We start from the raw sequence: 21,286 nt of genomic DNA, 5'->3' as shown, positions 1-21,286 counted from the left end.
CTGTTAATGAACCCAAAGATGGGATCAGGATCAAAATTAAAAACTGAAGCATAACGTGCATTTATCAAATATGGGTTTAATTTTTTACTTCTGGTTTTTAAAGAGGTTTAAATTTAAGTGTTAAGTAAAAAGAAAATTGTTTTTAATTTTTTTTTTTTTATTCTAAACGACTGTAGGTGACCTGCAGCATCTGTGTTGACCACCAGGGGGCAGTGGAACACGGCAACACATAAAAACAAAGACAAAAGAAAATAATATTTAAAAAAGACCAAAGCAACTGTTTCATAGACAGTGATAAGAACACAGTTTCATGCTTGTTTACTGCATTAATATTATCTCATACATTCACAGGAATATTAATGCTGTTCTGCAGCTTATAGATCTTTATCTGCTGTTGTCTGTCACCTCTCCCTCTGATAACGTCTCTGACTGGAGCTCACTTGGTCAAGTTTGAATAGAAGAGAAACGATGCACCAAATGCCTCCTCTGCTATTGTGCTATCAGATAATGAACCACAACCTGCAAAGGCAGTTGGTAACCATGACATAAAGAAGTAACCGCCAACTTCCTTATCCTCCCTTATCTCTGACACATCTCTGATGAGGGCTTAACACAGTGCAGTGATGGTCTCAAACATTCATCACTTTCTAAAATGATTCTCCAGTTTTTTCATTTAGGAAATTCAGGCCTCCACACTTAGTCTGGTTTCACATGTGGGTGTATGGAGGTCACTTCCCTTATGTCAGGCTTGTTTTGTATCTTCTGTTTGAGGAAAGAACAGATTAAATGTGCACCTGTCACCTCAGTTTGTCAACAACTTGTCACTTTTAAAATCTCGGGTTTGTTTCAGTAAGATTTCAGATTATGTTCCAAGCCTTTTTCATGTTCTTTGAATGAGTCAGGTTTATCTCTTATCTGAAGATTAGTTGCCAAACTAGAAACTTTTCTGCATCCCAGAGCCCCAGCGGCATGAGACATTCGTTTAATTCAAACCAAACTCAGACTGGCAAACACCTTGACTCTTGTTCTTTCCCCAAGAAGCCACATTAGGGTATCGAAGTTATAGTTAAACAACTTTATTCCAAAACAAAGGTGAGCAGAGCAGCTTGAGGACTGGTTTTAAACAGTTGTTAATGACAGTGAGCCAGGGTCAAATTTGAGGAAGCCGGTCGGTTTCAGGCTGATGATCAGCACTCGTAGCACCACAATGACACTGCTTCTTCACAGAAAATGAAAAACTATTAAATGCTTATAGGTAGTCTGTTAAATGGTGATTGATACCTTTATTTGGTTTTGTCAATTGTAATGAAACATCATCAGGGAGCACAAATTGACACCTGATTCTTCAGACAGGAGATATTTCTCATGATAGTAAGGCTGCAGACATGAAGATGCTATGAGAAGTAATGCACAAGAAGATGCAACTGAGGAGAGCGCAAAACATTTTTGTAGAGACAGCAGAACTTCAGTGTCCTGAAACAGCGAAGAGCTGCAGGGACTCTGGTCCTTCAGCAGGGGTGTGCTGTTTCATCAAGATCCCAAAAGGTTGATTCTGTTCATCTGGACTTAGCTTTTTCAGTGGGAGAATCGTTTTGTCACTCATCCAAGTGACTTCTTCAGTCTCAGCTGACTGCAGGTTTCTTCAACCTTATAAACAGTAAATTTGCACAATGACTGAAACTAGCCCACTGAATGAACAATGGGCTGTGACTTCAGTTTGTTTCATGGAGACTTTAGCAATCATCAAACCTCCAGGTCTGAAAATACCTCAAACTCTTCCAAACTTTCTCTTATGACTACATTCAGTAAACTCACTCTGATCAACACGCTGATAATAAAGGTGTTTGGTTATAAATCTTGTTTGAAAACCACCTTAAACTTCCCGCTGACACTCCCAGTGTCATCTGGAAAGGTATATTACAGTCCTACCATTAGCTCCGTTTATTTACTCAGAGCAGTGCTGGACAAATCTCACACTTAGATGTGACATCAGCAGTGTTGGTCAAGTTACTTGAAAAAAGTAATCAAAACTAATTACTGATTACTTCCCCAAAAAAGTAATCCCGTTACTTTACTGATTACTTATTTTCAAAAGTAATGAATTACTTAGTTACTTTTTAAAAACACGATTTACAACCTGAATAGGTGATAAAGCGATAGATCTTTCAGCCCAATTCTACTTTTTCTGCATAATCCATCATACAAAATGTAATCAGATGGAAAAGTCTCTTTTTTTTAAACTTGTTTTATCAGTTTTAATCTTTTAACTTTATGCATCAAGCAAAAATTTAATTATATGCACCATTCTCTGACTTGAATAAATTAGTTTAATATCTAAACCTATTTTCTGCACATTCCAGCACATAAAATAAAATATTTGTTGTGTTTACACTCAGTCTTTCAAATAGATGCAAGTAAAACACAGCAGAAAATAAATAAAGTCAAAGACTAGCGGTCCTGTTGCTCTATTTTCACCTGTAAAGCAGGAGTGGCGTAGGCGGAGGTTTACCCTGGTGCAGGTGTGCCGCAGCGATCAGTGGAAGAATCTGCGAGTTTCTCTGTGAATTTCCCATTACGTCGTTGCGCACTAGGAGCTTGTTTAGGGGTTTTTTCGCTGTAAAAAGAAGTTTTCTTCCCACGCACAATGGACGCTAATGTTTTTGTCACTTTTTATGGAATCAAACTCAAAGTAAGGTCAGTACTTCCACGCTTTAAACGCTGCACGCTCATACTCTCTCCCGCACTCGATATATGATCCACTGTTGCAGCACTGCACTGTTAATGCAGCGTTCCTACAGGAAAGTAACAGTAATCTAATTACCGTTTTTACAATAGTAAACCCTTACTTTACTCGTTACTTGAAAAAGTAATTATATTACAGTAACAAGTACCGTGTTACTGCCCATCTCTGGACATCAGTCACTCCTTATTTGGTCTTATGTCACATGACCACATGCTGAGCCCATCCATGCTGGTGCTCTGTTGGTGCAGAAATACACTGAGGTTTTAAATGTTTCCTATTAGATTTTTTTCTCTACTCAGACACTTAATTTATTTAAAATGCTCTCTGCAATACTGTTCTTGATGACCCTGATGAAAGGGACAAGCTGAAACTCTTTGGTCAAGTCATAAAGCTCTTCTTTATCTTACATGACTTGGTGAAACTTCATTCTCCATCAAAGGTGTCAGAGCAGCATTATGTATAAACAATACAATATTAGATTATCAAAATGTTACATGTTATTTTCAGTAATTATCTCACTATAATAGTATCCAGAACTTGAACTCATTTGTGAAATGATCTGATGGATTTTAATCCAGTCCTGTGACCAGCATGAAATGCAGTAATGAAATTAAGAAAGAATCATTGCATTCAATTATGTCTTAGATGCAGCAACTGTCAGTTAGTTCCCAATGAATTAAAGTAGCTATGCTGTATTTAAGCATATGACACATCTTTTTGAAATGTTTTTTAAAATATAAGAGTGGAATCTAAGGTAACCTCTGAATATTTAAACTGAACAGCATTTTTTTAACTGTTTTCCATCAGTGTAGATACTTGGGTGAATACGTTGTGTTCATTCTGAAAGAACATAGTCACTGATTTCTGTTTATTCAGAATAAAATATGAATGATTTTGGCACTTTTTGAATACTGAATGTTAATTTGGCAGCAATTTGTTCAAGGTCTTTAACGTGTAAATATAGCACTGGGTCATCAGCATACATCAAGGTTTTAACACCATCACACAGATGGAAAATCATATTTACTAAATTGTTTATAGTGAACAGCAATGGTCCTAAGATTGAGCCTTGTGGTACTCCCATACAGACTCTCAGTTATATTTTCAGTTTTATCCTGAAACACTGAAAGCAGTACGATAAGCAGGAGTCAGGACTGAATCCAGTTTGTTGGCATTGATAGACAGATGGAGTTAGATGTGGAGCAGTAAGCTCGAAAACCAAACTGTATGGGGTGTAGTAGATTTTCTCCAGTTAGATAGGCCATCAGTTCTTTAGACACAACCTTTTCAATCATTTTTGAAGAGGCTGGTGGTATATTGATAGAGTTACAGTAGAGGTTTTTAATGGCATGGGAATATACCTTCCTCCAATGACTAATTAATAAAATGACTAACAGAAGTAGTTAAAAACTCCTTATAATTCTTTAGGGGAAAAGTATCAAGCCCCCAGGTGCACTTTGCTCATGAGTTTGTCTATAGTTTAGATATTTTTACATACTTTATCATCATCTTTGTAATTGGGAGTTAAAGTAGTTTTACCAATTAAAATAAAGCAGATTGTATTTCTGCAAACTTTATTAATAAAATATTAATAACAAACATTAATAAAATAGTCGTTAAAACTGTTTACAAAAATGAGACTCATTTTGTATGGCCCAGTTTACTTGGAAGTTGTATGGATATATTTTTCAGGTGCTCTCTGATTAATACTTTTCCACAGTAATTTAGTATTTCTCTGTTGTGTTCTGATCTCGAGGAAGAAATTTGTTAAGTTGCCCTGTGACTTTGTTTCTAATGATTCTGTACATGCAGTGGTCAGTTTTAAGCTGTGATTTTAAATATTTGCTTTTAGGACTGTATCACTTTCCCTCATTTACTGGCGTAAAATGTTTTTTAATCAAAGCAAAGTTCCTTTTCTGTTATGCTTCGGAGGCACAGCTTTTATTGAATTTGGATAGAATTTCCTGAAACTTGAAAAATTTGAAGATTTGCAAAAGTTAATTTATTTCAGTAATTTAACTTAAAAAGTCAAACTAATATATGATATAGACTCATTACATATGAAGAAAGATATTTCAAGCCTTTATTTTTTTATAATGTTGATGATTATGGCTTACAGCTTACGAAAACCCCAATGTCAGACAACCTCCTGCAGAATCAGGCACTGGCAGGGGTAGCCATCTGCAGCAACAAGTTGGGGGGTGAAGACAGGACTATAGTGTCTTTCTTTTTCAGGCAAAACAGATTCAAACGTTAAATAAGCTTTCTGAGTCAGAAAGAGCAGTTGGGCGGGGCTTCTGTGAATAACATTTAACTAAAAAACCTGTTTTTCAGTAGCAAAAGCTTTTATAATCTTCTAAGAAGCATCAAAGCATATTAATGGTGCAGGGAAACCAAATAATTCTTTCTTAATTTTTTTTTTAAATTGTAAAATGCGTTTGCATTACAGGAAAGGAAATCCAAATAAGAGGAAAACAATGATAAAGCAACACACAAATCTTGAATGTCCCACATACAGAAACATATTATAGCCAAAATCACTGAAGCAGGACAAGAAAATGCTGATCAGTATTTATTAATTTAACTGTTATTATGAATCTGAATTTAGTCTTTTAAAAGGATCATTACCTTTTCTTTTTTTCTAGCCTGCTGTGTTCCCATTCACGTTTCATCTCTGTGGGTCAGGCTGACCTCCACCCTGGAAATGATTATCTACAGCACAGCATGACCCACAGAGACAACACCACAAACACCGAGTGAAACAAGACACAAAGAAGAACATACACATGGCATATTAAAAGGGGAAAAAAACAAAACAAAAAGAACCCACACATTCATACACTGGCTTCTCCACCAGTCCCACCACTAAGGCACATTTACAGGTGATTTGTTCACAGAGTGAGGAGGAGACTGGTCTGCAGACAAAAATGAACATGCAGGACAGATAACACACACTGAATCAATATGTGTCATCAATAATCAAACGAACTTGTCCAGCAGTCAGTTGACCTCATCCACAGGATCAGTAAAGTCTTTGGTACCAATAAGGACACTTAGAGATACAATCAATCAATCAAAATGAAGTACAGCTAATCAGTCAACAGAGAAACCAACCATCACCGATAATCTATCATTTTTCTTTTTTTCTGTTTTGTTGGAATCAAAACGAGCAGATAATCAATCAGTGCTGATTAATTAGTAATAGAATCTATTGAGGAACAGACTCTTGTTTCATTTTGGATTAAACTTTGGCTGTAAAAAGAAAAGAAACATTGATCACTGATTGAAAACCTGATTTTTAAAAAAGGTAAAACAGACACACTCAATAACCCCTAATCCTCCAGCAGTAAAGCCCAGACCACATGACCCTGAGGGCCGCTCTGATTGTCTGATTTTCAAAACAAAAGTCTTGTTTAGGAAATATCCCAGCAGCAGCGTCTGACGCACAGATGGTGGGAGCTGATTGGTTCCAGCTGACCAATCAGAAATGAGTCCTTAAGGCCCCGAAAAAACTCCACAAACCATGAGTCTGTTTGTGCAAAAACCCAAAAAACAAAAAAAAGGAAAAATCATGGAAACAGTCCAGTAGTTCTGGAGCAGAACCAGAACTTAAAGCTTCAAGTGTCAGAGGCACGGTGTGAATTTCAGCCTGGTCCCGGGTGCCACAGATCCTTCATGGCTTTCCCACATCCACGGTGATCATAGTGAAAAGGTCAAGCTTCTGGATGCTCACCACCTGGTAATTCAGAGAGTTTATGCCGTCTTTGTACATGGTCTCTCGAGTGTGAGCAATCCGGTTAAACCTGGAACCAAAAACAGCATCCAGACCCTTCAGAACCAACAGCCTCACTCTTAAAACCACATTTAGCCATCATTTTAATTAGCAGTATAAATATTGATCAGTAATGGTACTTGTTAGACAATTATGGATCATTATGGTTGTCAGTGTGCAAGATGATTAGGTCTTTAGCATGAATGCTCACCTCTGTTTTCTACACAGACATACATTCACGTTTCACTGATCACATCACATGCTCACACACACACACACATCACACGTTCACTGTTGCGGACACACATGACATATGTTCTGCAGGAGGGGGCCAGAGTTGGAGGCCTCTGAGGTTGGGTGCAGAACTCACAGCTCTAAGATTCCAACTGGGCTCCCCATGCGCAAGTTAAAACCGATCGATCTCTGTTCGTCTTGCTTTGTTCACGGGAATAAGTCTCTGAGTCAGCGAGGTCTATAAGTGTAGACCTAACAGTACTGATAACAATAATAACACATTTTTTGTGGGCGCCTTACTAAAACCCAAGGTCAGTGTTCAAAGCATAGAAGACAAAGAGTAAAAAGGATTAAAAAAAAACAAAAAAAAAACACCATTAGACAATAATTGGAGTCGATGTTTAAAGAGAGTGAGCCAGTTTGAAGATGCATTTTTAGTTTTGAATTGAATAAGGGAAAAGAGCCTGTGTTTCTAATATCAGGTGGAAGTGAATTTCCGAGCTGGGGAACAGAGCAGCTCAAAGCTCTGTTCCCAAAAGTGGTGAGATGGGTGCGGGGAACAATAAGGTGAGTATCAGAAGAAGACATAAGGGAGCGGAAGGGACTAGCAACACAAGCAGGGAGGAGCCAGGTTATGGAGAGATTTGAAAGTGAAAAGCAATATTTTAAAAGTGATTCTAGACACTACAGGCAGCCAGTGAGGTGGCTGAAACACAGAGGTGATGTGCTCTCTGAGGGTGTGGGCGAGTTACGATCAAGGCTGCAGAATTCTGGAGTTCATCAAGGGACTTGTTAGGGAGACCAAAGAGAAGAGAATTACAATAATCCATCCAAAAAGTGACAAAGCCATGGTCAAGGATGACAGCAGCATTGAGGGTAGGGCTGCCACAAACGATTATTTTGATAGTCGACTAGTCACCAATTATTTTTGCCATGAGTCGACTAATCAGATCATCATCCATTGGACGTAAAACGTACAGCTTACTGCACCAGCATGGATCTGCTCTTATATAACTATCATTAGCTTACAGCTTTGAGTGTTTAAGGTATGTGCTAACTAAAAATAAAGACAAGATGATAGTTTATTCAATTTTAATGAAATTAGCAGATTGTCTTGGTGGAGTTTAATAAACGCAGCCGTCTGCTCCTTGCTATCTAAAATATAACAGGACACCGGAGTATATTCTCGAGCATCTCACACTTCTGATAATCAGCTGTCTGCTTGACGTTTATTCAGCTGTGTAAAAACTATAACTTTAATCTCAGCCAAACCGATTTACTCAGGAACAAATAAAATACTAAAAAAAAGCCAAACAATAACATTTTAAGTTATCTAAGTGACTTATATATCATGTTTAACCTGAGTAGTGACAGACGGCGGTGGGTCTGAAAACGATTTACCAAGAGTTCGATGTTTTCACGAGCTCTAGTGAGCCTTGAACCCCGGCTAGCTATCGAGCTAGTGGGTAACAGACGTCTCCGAAAACGTCGGAGCGCTTTTGAAAATATGTGGTTAGGGGTGGGTTTTTATAATCGATTCATCGGTTAAAATCCATTCTGGCTTGGATGACGTAAAATCGATTCATTAAAATCCTGAATCGATTTTTTAATATAAATTTATTTTGCCCGAAATGCCAGAATCTCTGGTGAAAGATCACAAAATTTCAAGAACCACCAAACAGTTAAGACAGTAAATGAGAGCAGGTACACAGATTCTGCACAAAGACTGAAACACACAGTGCGACCCGCGGATCAGAATCAGATGTTGCCTTTCTCACAGTCGGGGCTGAAAGCCGACAGCTCGCTGATTCTGATCTGTCGGCGGGTCCGCGCTTTGTGTTCACGCCCTTAATGAGCCGATTCTAAAGCTGTTAGTTTGATCTCTCTCCAAACAATATTGACCGAACCAGCAGCAAAAGAAGATCCAAACGCTTCACATAAACATCGTCATGAATTCACTCTGACTTTCACTGTTTTGCTTCCACCGCGATGCACCTCTCTCTCTCTCTCTCTCTCTGTACTTCAAGAACAGTTTCCCTTTCTTCATTATTCGCTTGCTTGTTACGCAAAGTCTAGTGTTGTTTACAGCGCTGTCAGCTGCTGTTTTTTTCCCTTTCACATACTTCCGAAAAGAAAACCTCATTTCTGCTGTTCAATACTGAACAAATTTAAACTTTTTAAAATTATTCAAAATGCAAAACGCTTAGCCGTGTCTCTAATAAAACCGCTGTAACGTCAGAGGTAACGTTCATATGTTGATTAATGCTTTTCTTTTGTTTTTGATGTACTGCAGAATATTTTTATAAAATCCCAGGCCAGGAAAATCACCTTCATGTTTTTCTGTGTTTTATCTTCAGCTACTTTGACACAAAGGCCTCTGCTGTGACGCTCACACCTGTGATAAAGTCTTGCGTTTGTCAGCTTCCTTTTTATTGATACAAAAATATGTAAATGTACTGATCTGAATTATAATATTTCTGACTGTCAAAATTTCCCAGATTTAAATCGAATTAAATCGAATCGTGGATCGAATCGATTCGGGACCTTGTGAATCGGAATTGAATCGATTCTAGAAATCGGTGACGATACCCAGCCCTATATGTGGTGTCTTGATAAACTGAGCAGATATTTGAGGTTTACACGGCTACATTCTCGCCTGAAAATATGTTAAATGTTTATTTTGTGACCCAGAAAGAATAATAAGAGTAATATCAAAACTAACTAGCTGCCGCCATTGTTGGAAACTGAGCAGGGCCGCGCTATGAATTCTGGGATAGGTTTGGCCACGAAGTATACACCCGACCCATCCTTCAAATCTGGGGAAATGAAGGGCGCATTTGTCAGCCGCATTTGTCGGGAGTCTTCGAATTTGGACAGTCTTCGTCGTGTCACTGTAACGTAATCGGCCTACAAATGCGGTCACAGGAGGATGCGGTTCCTGAATTTGGACACAGCTACGATACCGGACGCTGCTTCTTTTTCTTCGGGGTTTAACGGCAGCTGGCATCCTTGTACATGCAGTGCTGCCATCTTCTGTTTCAGTCCGTTATTACACTCTTAAATCCTACTAATTCCTGCGTCTTTTGTGATCTTACAAAGCTTCAAACTATGCGCCGACTATTAAATCAGTTATCAACAATTTTGATAGTCGACGTAATCGTGACTAGTCGAAGAAATACACTGCAGCGGATCATCGGCATAGCAGTGAAAGTCAATGTTATATTTCCAAAGTATGCAACAGTGAGGAATAACATTGGAAATGAAATTAATGAAATTAAATCTCATGTGACAAGTTTTATATGAAGTGAAAACAGTTCCGGAGTGGGTGTACTCCAGCGTGACTCCCTGTCATCATGCAGAATAAACGACAGTGTGTGTTGTGTGTGTCTGGTATAACAAGCAGAGTTGTGTGAAGATGATTTGGGTCTGCACCTCTGTGGGTTTGGATCATTCATCTTGTCTCTGTTGTGTCGGATCATGCGGCACTTCCCGATTTCACTGGTGGCTCTGGAGATGGACATTCCTTTAGATGCCACCCTGAAAACACAACAGTTTTTTTAAAAGAATATATTTAAACTGTCTTTCTTTGATTTATATTTTTTTTAAATATAATAAAGATGGTAATAATTAATTTGTAGCATTGAATTATTTTTTGGTAATTAAAAAAAATGTTATTATTGTCCAGGCATGCATTTTTTTTTTCCAGAATTTTATAAACTATTTTCCAAGTGTTTGTAAATGTTACGCATTTCCTTTTTGCCCCATATAAAAATGTTCTTTTCAAACGTGGGTAATTTTCATGCACATATTTATTCATTTTTATGATGATTCATTAGCTGATGAGTGGATAACAACACATATTTGCTGTCAATTCAAATCAAATAAAAGCCTCAGACACATAAAAACTGACACTGGAGCTGCGGTTGACCTGTAGACTGTGGATCATGTGACATGTGTATAAAGACGGTATGTGATGTGTTTGTAATGACACGAGCGAGTCCGCTGCAGCATGTAAAGCAGAAAATGTACCTGTTGTAGATGTCATCGTCCTCTCCTCCCCAGCCCCAATAGTTGTTGGGAAAGCCGTTGATCTTCAAGTATTGCTCTTTACTCAACGAGGAGACACCTCCAAAATACTGATTGTACGGTAACCTGCAGAGGACAAACAGGTCATTAAAGCTGACCGACATGATCGATCTTGGATATTAAAGGCAGAGGAGCTAAAATGGCTCATTTCAGACAAAGCATGAACTGAGGGACTGCACCGAGGCCTAATATAAGGTAAATTATTATTATTCTAAACTGTGAATCGTGCAAAGTGACTCTAATAAAGTCAAGAAGAAAAACAAAGCTGGACATGATAAGGCCTCACTCAGCTGCAGCCTGCAGAGCATAGAGGAAGCAGCTTTCACTTGTTCTCATAACCAGTTACCATCCTGTATTTGTACAAAGCAGTTTTGTGTAAACACTTCGTGTCGTGATCTGAGTGACAGTGGACATTTTTTCCTTCCATGCTCAGCCTGTTTTTCACAGAACAACAGCAGGAGGTGAAATGACACACATCAGCTTCTTTGGGCTTCCTGACAGGAAATGCTGCTGCTCAGGGACAGCGGTGACAGGAAACAGGAAGGGAGGTTTTCTTTCAGTACCCACCTCTTTCTCAGTGGTTTCAAAGTCTGTCTGTTCTCTTCACTAGAACTACACACTGTCTGCACGATTAACCCGGCCCACAATACAGATTCAGTGCTGAGCACATCCAGACCTGAGTACTGACACGTCTGCTCTGCAGGATGATCCGATGCCAAAAATGGCACTTTCATTTCACATCTCACAGCGAGACCAAAGACAAGGATTTTTAGAAAGAAAAAAAAACAAAAGAACCTCATTTCTCAGCTAGGAATGCTTCAAGGAGGCTTTTTTTAAAAATTTATCTTCAGCAGCAAGTCTCTTTTACTCCAAAACTGTGACTAATGAGTTCAATCACTTTTGTGTTATATAATTATCCCAGCCTCAAACACAGCATTACAGTCAGCAGCTGCACAGCCTCTCCTGTGTTGCAATGCAGTCAGACAGGCTGGAGGATCCAGCAAGAAAAAGGAAGAGGATGTTTTTCCTCAAAAACTTCTAAATGCATGCAAGCAGGGGTCATTTTTTACAGTTCCAGGGTATTGTTATGAACTAATCATGAGATAATTCTGCCTGACCTTGTGTTCGACCTTGGGTTACATAGCTGAGATAAACACGACTCCTTTAAAAGTCTCCTTCCAAAACATTCGCTACAAAACATGTATCTGACAGGTATACGGCACATACTGTGCCTCTCTCTCAGCTGACCTCAACAGAACAGAGTTTGACACCATCAGCTCAAAGCATGACAAAGAGATCCTCAATAACAGGGTCAGGTTACAAGAAATTGATAAACCATTACTGTCTGTCTGTAAGTACACGTGTAAAATGGAGGAATTTCTGAACTTCTGTTCTAAATCTACGAGGTTCTGACTGGACTTTGACTGTAAGAAGTACATATGAATTTCTGTGAATGTAGACAGCAAATGATTTCCAATCACAGTTTTTATCACTAATAGCAGATTAACTCCGTCCCATCTCGATGCACTAAAGTTGCTTTGAAGACAACAGTAGACTGCAAGTTATTGCAGACCTGGTCCCCGACTTTGAAGTAATCACTTCAAATCAACAAGATCCCAAGTTCATTGGAGATGGTCACAATAAATCTGCTTGTCTTGCACCTCCATTCAGTTTTCCGTAGCGTAACTGTCGTTTAAGTTTCTCATCCCTTTATTTCCTGTGGCGTCTCACCTGAAGCCGAACTTGTCCATGGACACAGACAGGTGCCGAGGCTGGCTGAAGCACTTGTAGGTGTTGCGGTCGTCCATGGGGATGAGGTCGACATCGCTGAAGACGAAGCAGTTGTAATCGTATTCCTTCAAGGCCTCCGCGTAGCCAATGTTCAGCAGCTTGGCTCTGTTGAAGGTCTCGTCGCCATCCTGACACACACAGGTAATCACGGGGTTAAAAGTGCGGCACTGGTTAAAGAACTGAGTGTGAAGTTAGTCACAAAAAACACTTTCAAACTTGACCTGTATCGTAGAGTATATAATATAGATCAAATGTAATGAATCCATCACCAGGCAAACAATGATGTTTTTTTGTCTCCTTGTACAGCAGCTTCCTGATCGACCGGTTTGAAGAATGTTAGACAACTTGAACTGTACAAATATGCAGAAACTGATATGAGTAAAAGCCTCCCTCGAGGGAATACAAGATAAAGCTCAGTATGACCTTAAAACATTGCAGGATTATGAGACAACACAAACAGTTTAATGAAATTTTACTGGGTTTAAAAATGTTTATGTCTACGCTGACGTACGACTATCGTCTCATAAGATTACAGGGGCTAATTTCAGTGCAGCCTAATCTGCATTACCCATTTAGTGGTGACAGACTTTGAGTCTCCTGCTACACTCTTAATCACTTTATGCAAGTTTGCAGCATTTTTCTTGCATTTAGTGTACTTTCTGCTTCATATGAAAAAAAATGACTTCCTTCAAAGAGAGAGTGAAGTCAGAAGAGCCGTTTAAGGACAATAAGACAGCACGAAGCTGCTCCAAACAGAGGTTATTACAGTGCACAGAAACTTTAAACAGATGGACGAAAACTAGAAAAAAAAATATAGTTAATCCCAGCATGATGGATCATTCAAGCTATTAGACTGAGTCTTCTGGATTCCTCGGTGACTTGTTACCAGCCACCCAAATCTTCATACTGCCTCGAGGTGATAAATAAAAAACATTTAAGTCACACATCTGCACTACCCCATAAAGTAAATAAAGTTGGTCTGACAGCTTCAAGTCACATTGATCAAATAAAATCCTGTGTGTCTACACTCTTCACTCTTCAAAGGCACAATGCCCAACAAAACATCCTAATAGATAGGATTTCTATCGCACACTAGGTGAGTTTAAGGAAAGTTGACCTTTGACCTGGATGTCTACACTACATGGCCACCTGGCGGAATGACAACAATACAGGGAGTGCAGAATTATTAGGCAAGTTGTACTTTTGAGGAATAATTTTATTATTGAACAACAACCATGTTCTCAATGAACCCAAAAAACTCATTAATATCAAAGCTGAATGTTTTTGGAAGTAGTTTTTAGTTTGTTTTTAGTTTTAGCTATTTTAGGGGGATATCTGTGTGTGCAGGTGACTATTACTGTGCATAATTATTAGGCAACTTAACAAAAAACAAATATATACCCATTTCAATTATTTATTTTTACCAGTGAAACCAATATAACATCTCCACATTCACAAATATACATTTCTGACATTCAAAAACAAAACAAAAACAAATCAGCGACCAATATAGCCACCTTTCTTTGCAAGGACACTCAAAAGCCTGCCATCCATGGATTCTGTCAGTGTTTTGATCTGTTCACCATCAACATTGCGTGCAGCAGCAACCACAGCCTCCCAGACACTGTTCAGAGAGGTGTACTGTTTTCCCTCCTTGTAAATCTCACATTTGATGATGGACCACAGGTTCTCAATGGGGTTCAGATCAGGTGAACAAGGAGGCCATGTCATTAGTTTTTCTTCTTTTATACCCTTTCTTGCCAGCCACGCTGTGGAGTACTTGGACGCGTGTGATGGAGCATTGTCCTGCATGAAAATCATGTTTTTCTTGAAGGATGCAGACTTCTTCCTGTACCACTGCTTGAAGAAGGTGTCTTCCAGAAACTGGCAGTAGGACTGGGAGTTGAGCTTGACTCCATCCTCAACCCGAAAAGGCCCCACAAGCTCATCTTTGATGATACCAGCCCAAACCAGTACTCCACCTCCACCTTGCTGGCGTCTGAGTCGGACTGGAGCTCTCTGCCCTTTACCAATCCAGCCACGGGCCCATCCATCTGGCCCATCAAGACTCACTCTCATTTCATCAGTCCATAAAACCTTAGAAAAACCAGTCTTGAGATATTTCTTGGCCCAGTCTTGACGTTTCAGCTTGTGTGTCTTGTTCAGTGGTGGTCGTCTTTCAGCCTTTCTTACCTTGGCCATGTCTCTGAGTATTGCACACCTTGTGCTTTTGGGCACTCCAGTGATGTTGCAGCTCTGAAATATGGCCAAACTGGTGGCAAGTGGCATCTTGGCAGCTGCACGCTTGACTTTTCTCAGTTCATGGGCAGTTATTTTGCGCCTTGGTTTTTCCACACGCTTCTTGCGACCCTGTTGACTATTTTGAATGAAACGCTTGATTGTTCGATGATCACGCTTCAGAAGCTTTGCAATTTTGAGACTGCTGCATCCCTCTGCAAGATATCTCACTATTTTTGACTTTTCTGAGCCTGTCAAGTCCTTCTTTTGACCCATTTTGCCAAAGGAAAGGACGTTGCCTAATAATTATGCACACCTGATATAGGGTGTTGATGTCATTAGACCACACCCCTTCTCATTACAGAGATGCACATCACCTAATATGCTTAATTGGTAGTAGGCTTTCGAGCCTATACAGCTTGGAGTAAGACAACATGCATGAAGAGGATGATGTGGACAAAATACTCATTTGCCTAATAATTCTGCACTCCCTGTACCTTTGCCTTTTTTGGGGGGGTAAAAAGTATCTCATTGAAGTGTAATATAAGTTTCTCAGGTGACTGCGGGTTTCCCCAACATTATAAACCGTATATTTGCATAATAACTGAAACAAGCTCACTGAATGAACAATGGGCTGTGAGGAAGACCTCACCATCTCTAAATCAAGGACAGGACCTAAGGGTACATCTTTCACCATCTTACAATGCTGTTACTGCAGCCATTCTCCAACTGTTTGTGAATGGTACTCATGACCATTGTTCACAAACAGACCAGCAGTGAATCCAACACTCCTTCACTGATCCTGGTCCAGTTGTCCTTCATGATGAATAAAGGAGCTGTGAGCAGCCACGTGGGATGGATGAGAGAAACTTCAGAACTTCATGCCTGCTGCTGCTGTGCTAATAATAACTCAGGTTTCTATGGGAGCAGTAAACAGACCTCAGGTGATTACGCAACAAACGTGAGCACTGAGCAGGTGTGAAGGGAGCCTAAAGATGAAGGTTGATGTACATCTACATAAACGTAAATCTTCAGATTTTCCATCCAAAAGTACAGAAGCCAATTAATGGGTAGTTTCTAAAGTCTAAACCTGACCAAGGTGTATGGAGGGCCTAAACATAACAGAGTTCTTGTTAGTGACTAATCTTAACCAAGTAGTTTTTAATGCTCTAACCAAACAAGCGTTCTTTTTGAAAGACTAAACTAAACATATTTATTTTTAGGGCAAAATCAACCCAACAAAGGAGTTGTGTTTCAGCTGACAAGCACACAAAGCTAGAGATCCTTCAGGTGACTTCATGAGGCATGAAGGCAAGTTGAGATCTGCAGCTGCTGCAGATATCTGCATCACAGCAGCTCTGTAGCGTGCTTTAACAAGTGTAATCATGCAAAAAAATAAGAAGTGCGCCCGAAGGGAACTGATAAAATTCCTGTTGCCAAAATGAAAAGATCCACAAGGAGGTTAGTAAAGCTTCACAGGAAACAAATACAGTAGAAACAAGTTGGAGCAGATAGAAAAAAAGAGAAGAAGGAAGCCTGTATTACCAGTGCGACCCCCTCAGTCAACACCAAACGGGGGTTGAGCCTCAGCGTCTCCAGGGCCACAACCATTGATCAGAAAGGCCTGACATGCAAAGGGAGGGGAGGTTGGAGGGGTGAGGAGGGGCAGCAAGATAAGCACAGTGAGGAGGAAGAGGAGGAGGAAGGACACACACACAAGAGAGAGAAAAACAACAACTGTGAGTCACACAGAGAAACAAAGCAGAAGAAGAAAGTTCAGAAATCAGTCAGGTGATTGACTATGACGTTCAGTCTTCAGTCACTGGGGTCCATGCAGTTACAACAACACACACACACACACTACATACAACAGCTGCGTGTGCCAGATGATGTTTGTAAACAGTCACTATCACCGCATATATTTACTGAGTGTTAAATATTTATGATTCAAACCCTTCAATTTAAAATGATTATATTACAAAACTATTGTTTGGCATTTTCCATCCAATTGTGTGAAATTTTCATCAGCGACAGCCTCCTGCTGGCCTACGTGCAGACCGATGTTATATTAGCATTTATCTTAAATTAAGTTTTGTGTATGTTTACGTTAGCATATACCTATAGAGAAGGTAAATCAGCAGATATTTGAATGGAGGCTGGGAAACATTTGGATTAGGTTTGGATACATGCAGAGTGACTGCAGGTAAATTAGAAGATATTTGAATAGAGTTCCGTGGTATAGAAAGGCAAAACACTGAGGTCTTTGTTGACTGGAAAAGCAGGTGCTAGTTTACTCGTCTCTGTTATTTAAGTTTTCTGCAAATGAACTCCCACGTATTTAGCGAATATTCATTCGTTAGGTCACCTGGGTTCACCTGGGTAGTTGTAAACTGACCCTGATTCTGTCTGCAGGTGGGGCACCAGCTCATTTACATGTAAATAACACCCGAGCTTGCTTATCCGTCCTCAGAGGCCTGGTGCTGGCTTTTATCAAACCAAGCCAGACTGCTAACATTACTGTTAGTGTCTCAGCAAAGATCCTCAGACCAAGCACGCAGACTGTAACTATACGCAAAGTTCTTATTCCCACACAGACAGCAGAAAGCAGCGCCCAGAGGCACAACATTTGGGAGCAATAACAAATTTCTAACAAGTTTTTAAATGAATGGCCTCTACTGCATATCACAAGCTCTCCGGATGCTGTGTAAACACATTTTAACATTTCAACTATGCAAAGATCCAGAAACACTGGTGACTTCTGAGCCCCAAAACTAAAAACTGTCCTTTTATTCAAGTAATCAAAAAATAATCAACACAGATGAGAGTTATTAATTTTGAATTTTTATTTCAATTCAGTTTTGTTTCCCTTTGTAGGATTTATCAGGAACAGGATCTAAGAAGCTGAGAAAAGACATTACTATCCAAACCTTGGATTACCCCAGAAATTAAAACCGTCCTCAAGCAGAAGAGGAGGGCCTTCAAATCCAGAGACAAAGAGGAGTTGAAAAGGGTGCAGAGAGAGCTGAGGGGACTGATAAGGAATGGGAAGGAGAGCTACAGGCAGAAGATGGAGAACCAGCTTCAACAAAACAACGTTGGTGAAGTCTGGAGAGGCCTCAGAACCATCTCGGGCCACAAACAGCAGAACTCTCTGCCTGGGAGGGATGTGAGGTGGGCGAATGAACTGAATCATTTCTTCAACAGATTTGATTCAGCCATGAGGCAGTCTGCAACATCGGCTGCAGACTCACCCACCCCCACTGCTGCTGTTCCACCTCAGACACTTCACACCTCCTCTATTCACCCTGCTCACTCCCCCCCACCCCCAACTGCAGCATCCAATACACACTCAACACAAGGCTCCAGCCTGTCTCTCTCAACCACCCAGGTTAGGAGGGAACTGAGGAGGATTAATGGCAAGAAGGCAGCGGGTCCAGATGGCATCAGCTCGAGGGTCGTCAGGTCCTGCGCAGACCAACTGTGTGGGGTGATGGAGCACCTCTTCAACCTGAGCCTGAGGTTGGGAAGAGTCCCACAGCTCTGGAAAACCTCCTGTGTTGTACCAGTGCCAAAGACTTCACGCCCCAAGGACCTCAACAGCTACAGGCCGGTGGCTCTGACATCCCACCTGATGAAGACCCTGGAGCGGTTGGTCCTGGCTCAGCTTCGGCGCCTAATAAGCTCATCACTGGACCCACTTCAGTTTGCCTACCAGCCTGGCATTGGAGCGGATGATGCCGTCATTCACGTGTGGGACTAATAAAGGTTATCTTATCTTATCTTAAACACAACGCTTGATGTCACACAGGCACATTCGTTTGTTTAGTTAAGCACATCATCATCACCTACATCTTGGAGTAGCAGAATCTGTCAGCTTATCAAACTGTACAACAATAGTTTATTTTGATAATAATTTGCCTGAGTGGGTTTTGTTGGGCTTAAAGTAGATTTAAGCGTATTTACTTCAGTCCTGCTAAGAGAGATGTTAAATAACTCCTCTGGTAATCTATAAGTGGTGGGAGTAACTGCAATACAATGAATCTTCCTAGTAACCAGAGTCCAATCTAAACCTAAAATTGTTTGAGATGGGTGACTGATCCGACTCGAATTTCAGCTCCAAAGCCACTAACGCTGTTAGTGTTGCTCCAGTTTGTGTTGTGCTGATAAGCCTTCTGCACAACACAAAACACAGTGAACACACCCTCTCTGTGTACTTAAGCAAAAGCCACCAGTCTTTCAGTCACACAGTTTCCAGAATCCTCAAAAGTATGTGACACTGCGGCCTGCAAACATCAATAGCACTAGTGATCACACTCCGTTTCCAAGAATTCACAGTAAATTCTGCTGATTGGAGAAGCTTCGCGTAAGAAAGAAGTTTAGAGTTCTTACTGTGAGATACTCTGTGAACCACCTGTGGATTTTTATGTTAAACAATCATGATGTGATTGAAGAGTAGACAGAGAAGTTCAAAGGTATTTCATTAATTGTTCCAGGATTGAAGCCTTTTTTTAACCACTGTTCTCCACCCTAAGAGGAACTTTAAGAGCTTTACATCTGATAGCCACTGCTCCTTTTTAGTTATAAGATGGGGTCCAGTTCAAAAAGAGGCAAAAAAATAAATAAATAAAGATTATCATCTTATTTTTAAACCCCATGGCTTGCTTTCATTACTTCTTTTTCTTGTTAATCTAATACTCAACAGTAATTTTAAAGGTAGTTACTGCATTAATAAAAAGCTTGATTTTGTACAGAGGACTTATTATAAATGGTTTATTCCTGTTGTAAATCAATAGTTAGCTACATGAATAGCTTAACTGACTGGTATTTCTGGTCAGAAGTAGCAAGATCAACCCCCTGCACACACCCCCATCAGTCACATTTGATAAACTTCTTTTTATCACTGACAGCTGCACACTGCAAAACAAACTCCTGCCATCGCACAGTAAGGGGGAGTGATAGTGAGGAGGAAGCACCCAGACACAACAGTGTATTTAATGTCTCCAAACTGATTATTTCATGTAAGCAACAAGCTGAAGCTTGAATTCCAGGAATGTATCTGGCGTTGTGAGGCTAAAGAGCCATTCATGCCAACACCGGCGTCACACAGGCAGGAGACCTATTTTACTATTTGTGAAACCAAACTCTGGATAAACATGCTCTCTCTCATTTCATTTTTACGCAAAGAGGCAAACAGTCCACCCTGTCAAGTAAACAGTGGAACTTATACACACAGGATTTTAATTGTCCCTTTGTTCTCATGTATGAACACACATCGCAAGTGTACCTGGTTGATGACGTAGATCCCGTAGTCAAGCTGCTGCCTTTGCAGGATCGGGTGCAGATAGTACAGCCAGTACTTAAGGTGCTCTTCTCGGTTGCGGAACGGGATGATGATGGCCACTTTCTGCAGCGCCTCGCAGTCTTTGGGTTTGAAGCGTCCGCCCGGCTGCACGTTGGGGTTCTCCTTTTTTATCAGCTCCAGGTTTACAGGAATGTTAAACTCCACTCGCAGGGGACCCACTGAGGACACAAACACCAACATCAGAGAGTCTGACTACAGAGTAAAGGATCAGCACAACCTTTTCAGGTGGCCACAGCAGAGAGCTTCACCCACAGGCAAAAAACTGAGACAAAGTATTATTTTAAAAAAAACAAAATAGAGTGTAGAAAAACAAAACGTTAAATAATATATAAATATACAACAACTAGGCCTCATTCACTAACATCCACATGGAAAAATACAGTAGGATAAGCTAATGAATAAAAATTATTCCAAATATTCTGGGAGACAGGCAGGTACCCTGGGAGTGCTGGACAGGGCCATAGAAGGCCCTTAGCCCATATGGCATTAGCCATAGAATACCAGAACTGGCAGGTCCACCACTGGCGTCCTGCTCGTCACAGATGAGAGCAGCTTCACCGTGAACACATGTGACAGCCGTGAAAGCATATGGAGAAGCCGTGGAGAACAATATGTTCCCTGTAACATTGTTTAGCACGTATGTATTAGTATGTAGGGTCAGTGATAGTCTGAGAGGCATATCTATGGAGTGACGCACAGACCTCCACGGGCTCAGCAACAGCACCCTGACTGCCATTAGATATCAGGATGAAATCCTGGGACCTGTTGTCAGGCGATACACTGGTGCCGTGGGCCCTGGGTTCCCGCTGGTGCACAACAATGCCCGGCCTCATGTGGCGAGAGTATGAAGGCAGTTCCTGAAGGATGAAGGAATTGATACTACTGACTGGCCCCCACACTTGCCTTACCTAAATCCGATAGATTGCGCTCAAAACTTATGTTTGGCTTATGCCAAGTTGCAACTCAGACTGTCCAGGAGCTCAGTGATACCCAGGACACCATCTCATCTCATCAGGAGCATGGCCCAACACTGTCAGGCATGCATACAAGCAGGTGGGGG

General features: G+C 40.5%; 1 protein-coding gene across 1 annotated transcript in view; it reads right to left on the bottom strand.

Annotated features, from left to right (window-relative positions):
• Positions 1-5,338: 5,338 nt before the first annotated feature.
• Positions 5,339-21,286, bottom strand: part of b4galt1l (DP-Gal:betaGlcNAc beta 1,4- galactosyltransferase, polypeptide 1, like) — a 22,451-nt gene continuing 6,503 nt past the window's right edge. The window contains exons 2-6 of the mRNA XM_005924041.3: positions 20,149-20,384; positions 12,567-12,754; positions 10,779-10,901; positions 10,182-10,286; positions 5,339-6,546 (exon numbers count right to left, since the gene is read on the bottom strand). Coding sequence (XP_005924103.1) covers positions 6,417-6,546; positions 10,182-10,286; positions 10,779-10,901; positions 12,567-12,754; positions 20,149-20,384 — 782 coding nt within the window. The 3' untranslated portion in view covers positions 5,339-6,416. The remainder of the gene's footprint in view (positions 6,547-10,181; positions 10,287-10,778; positions 10,902-12,566; positions 12,755-20,148; positions 20,385-21,286) is intronic.

The sequence above is a fragment of the Haplochromis burtoni genome, unplaced genomic scaffold, assembly GCF_018398535.1.
Source record: "Haplochromis burtoni strain Fernald_Lab_line unplaced genomic scaffold, NCSU_Asbu1 Contig_73, whole genome shotgun sequence".
Classification (NCBI taxonomy): Eukaryota; Metazoa; Chordata; class Actinopteri; order Cichliformes; family Cichlidae; genus Haplochromis; species Haplochromis burtoni.
This window is presented reverse-complemented; position numbering and strand designations above follow the sequence as displayed.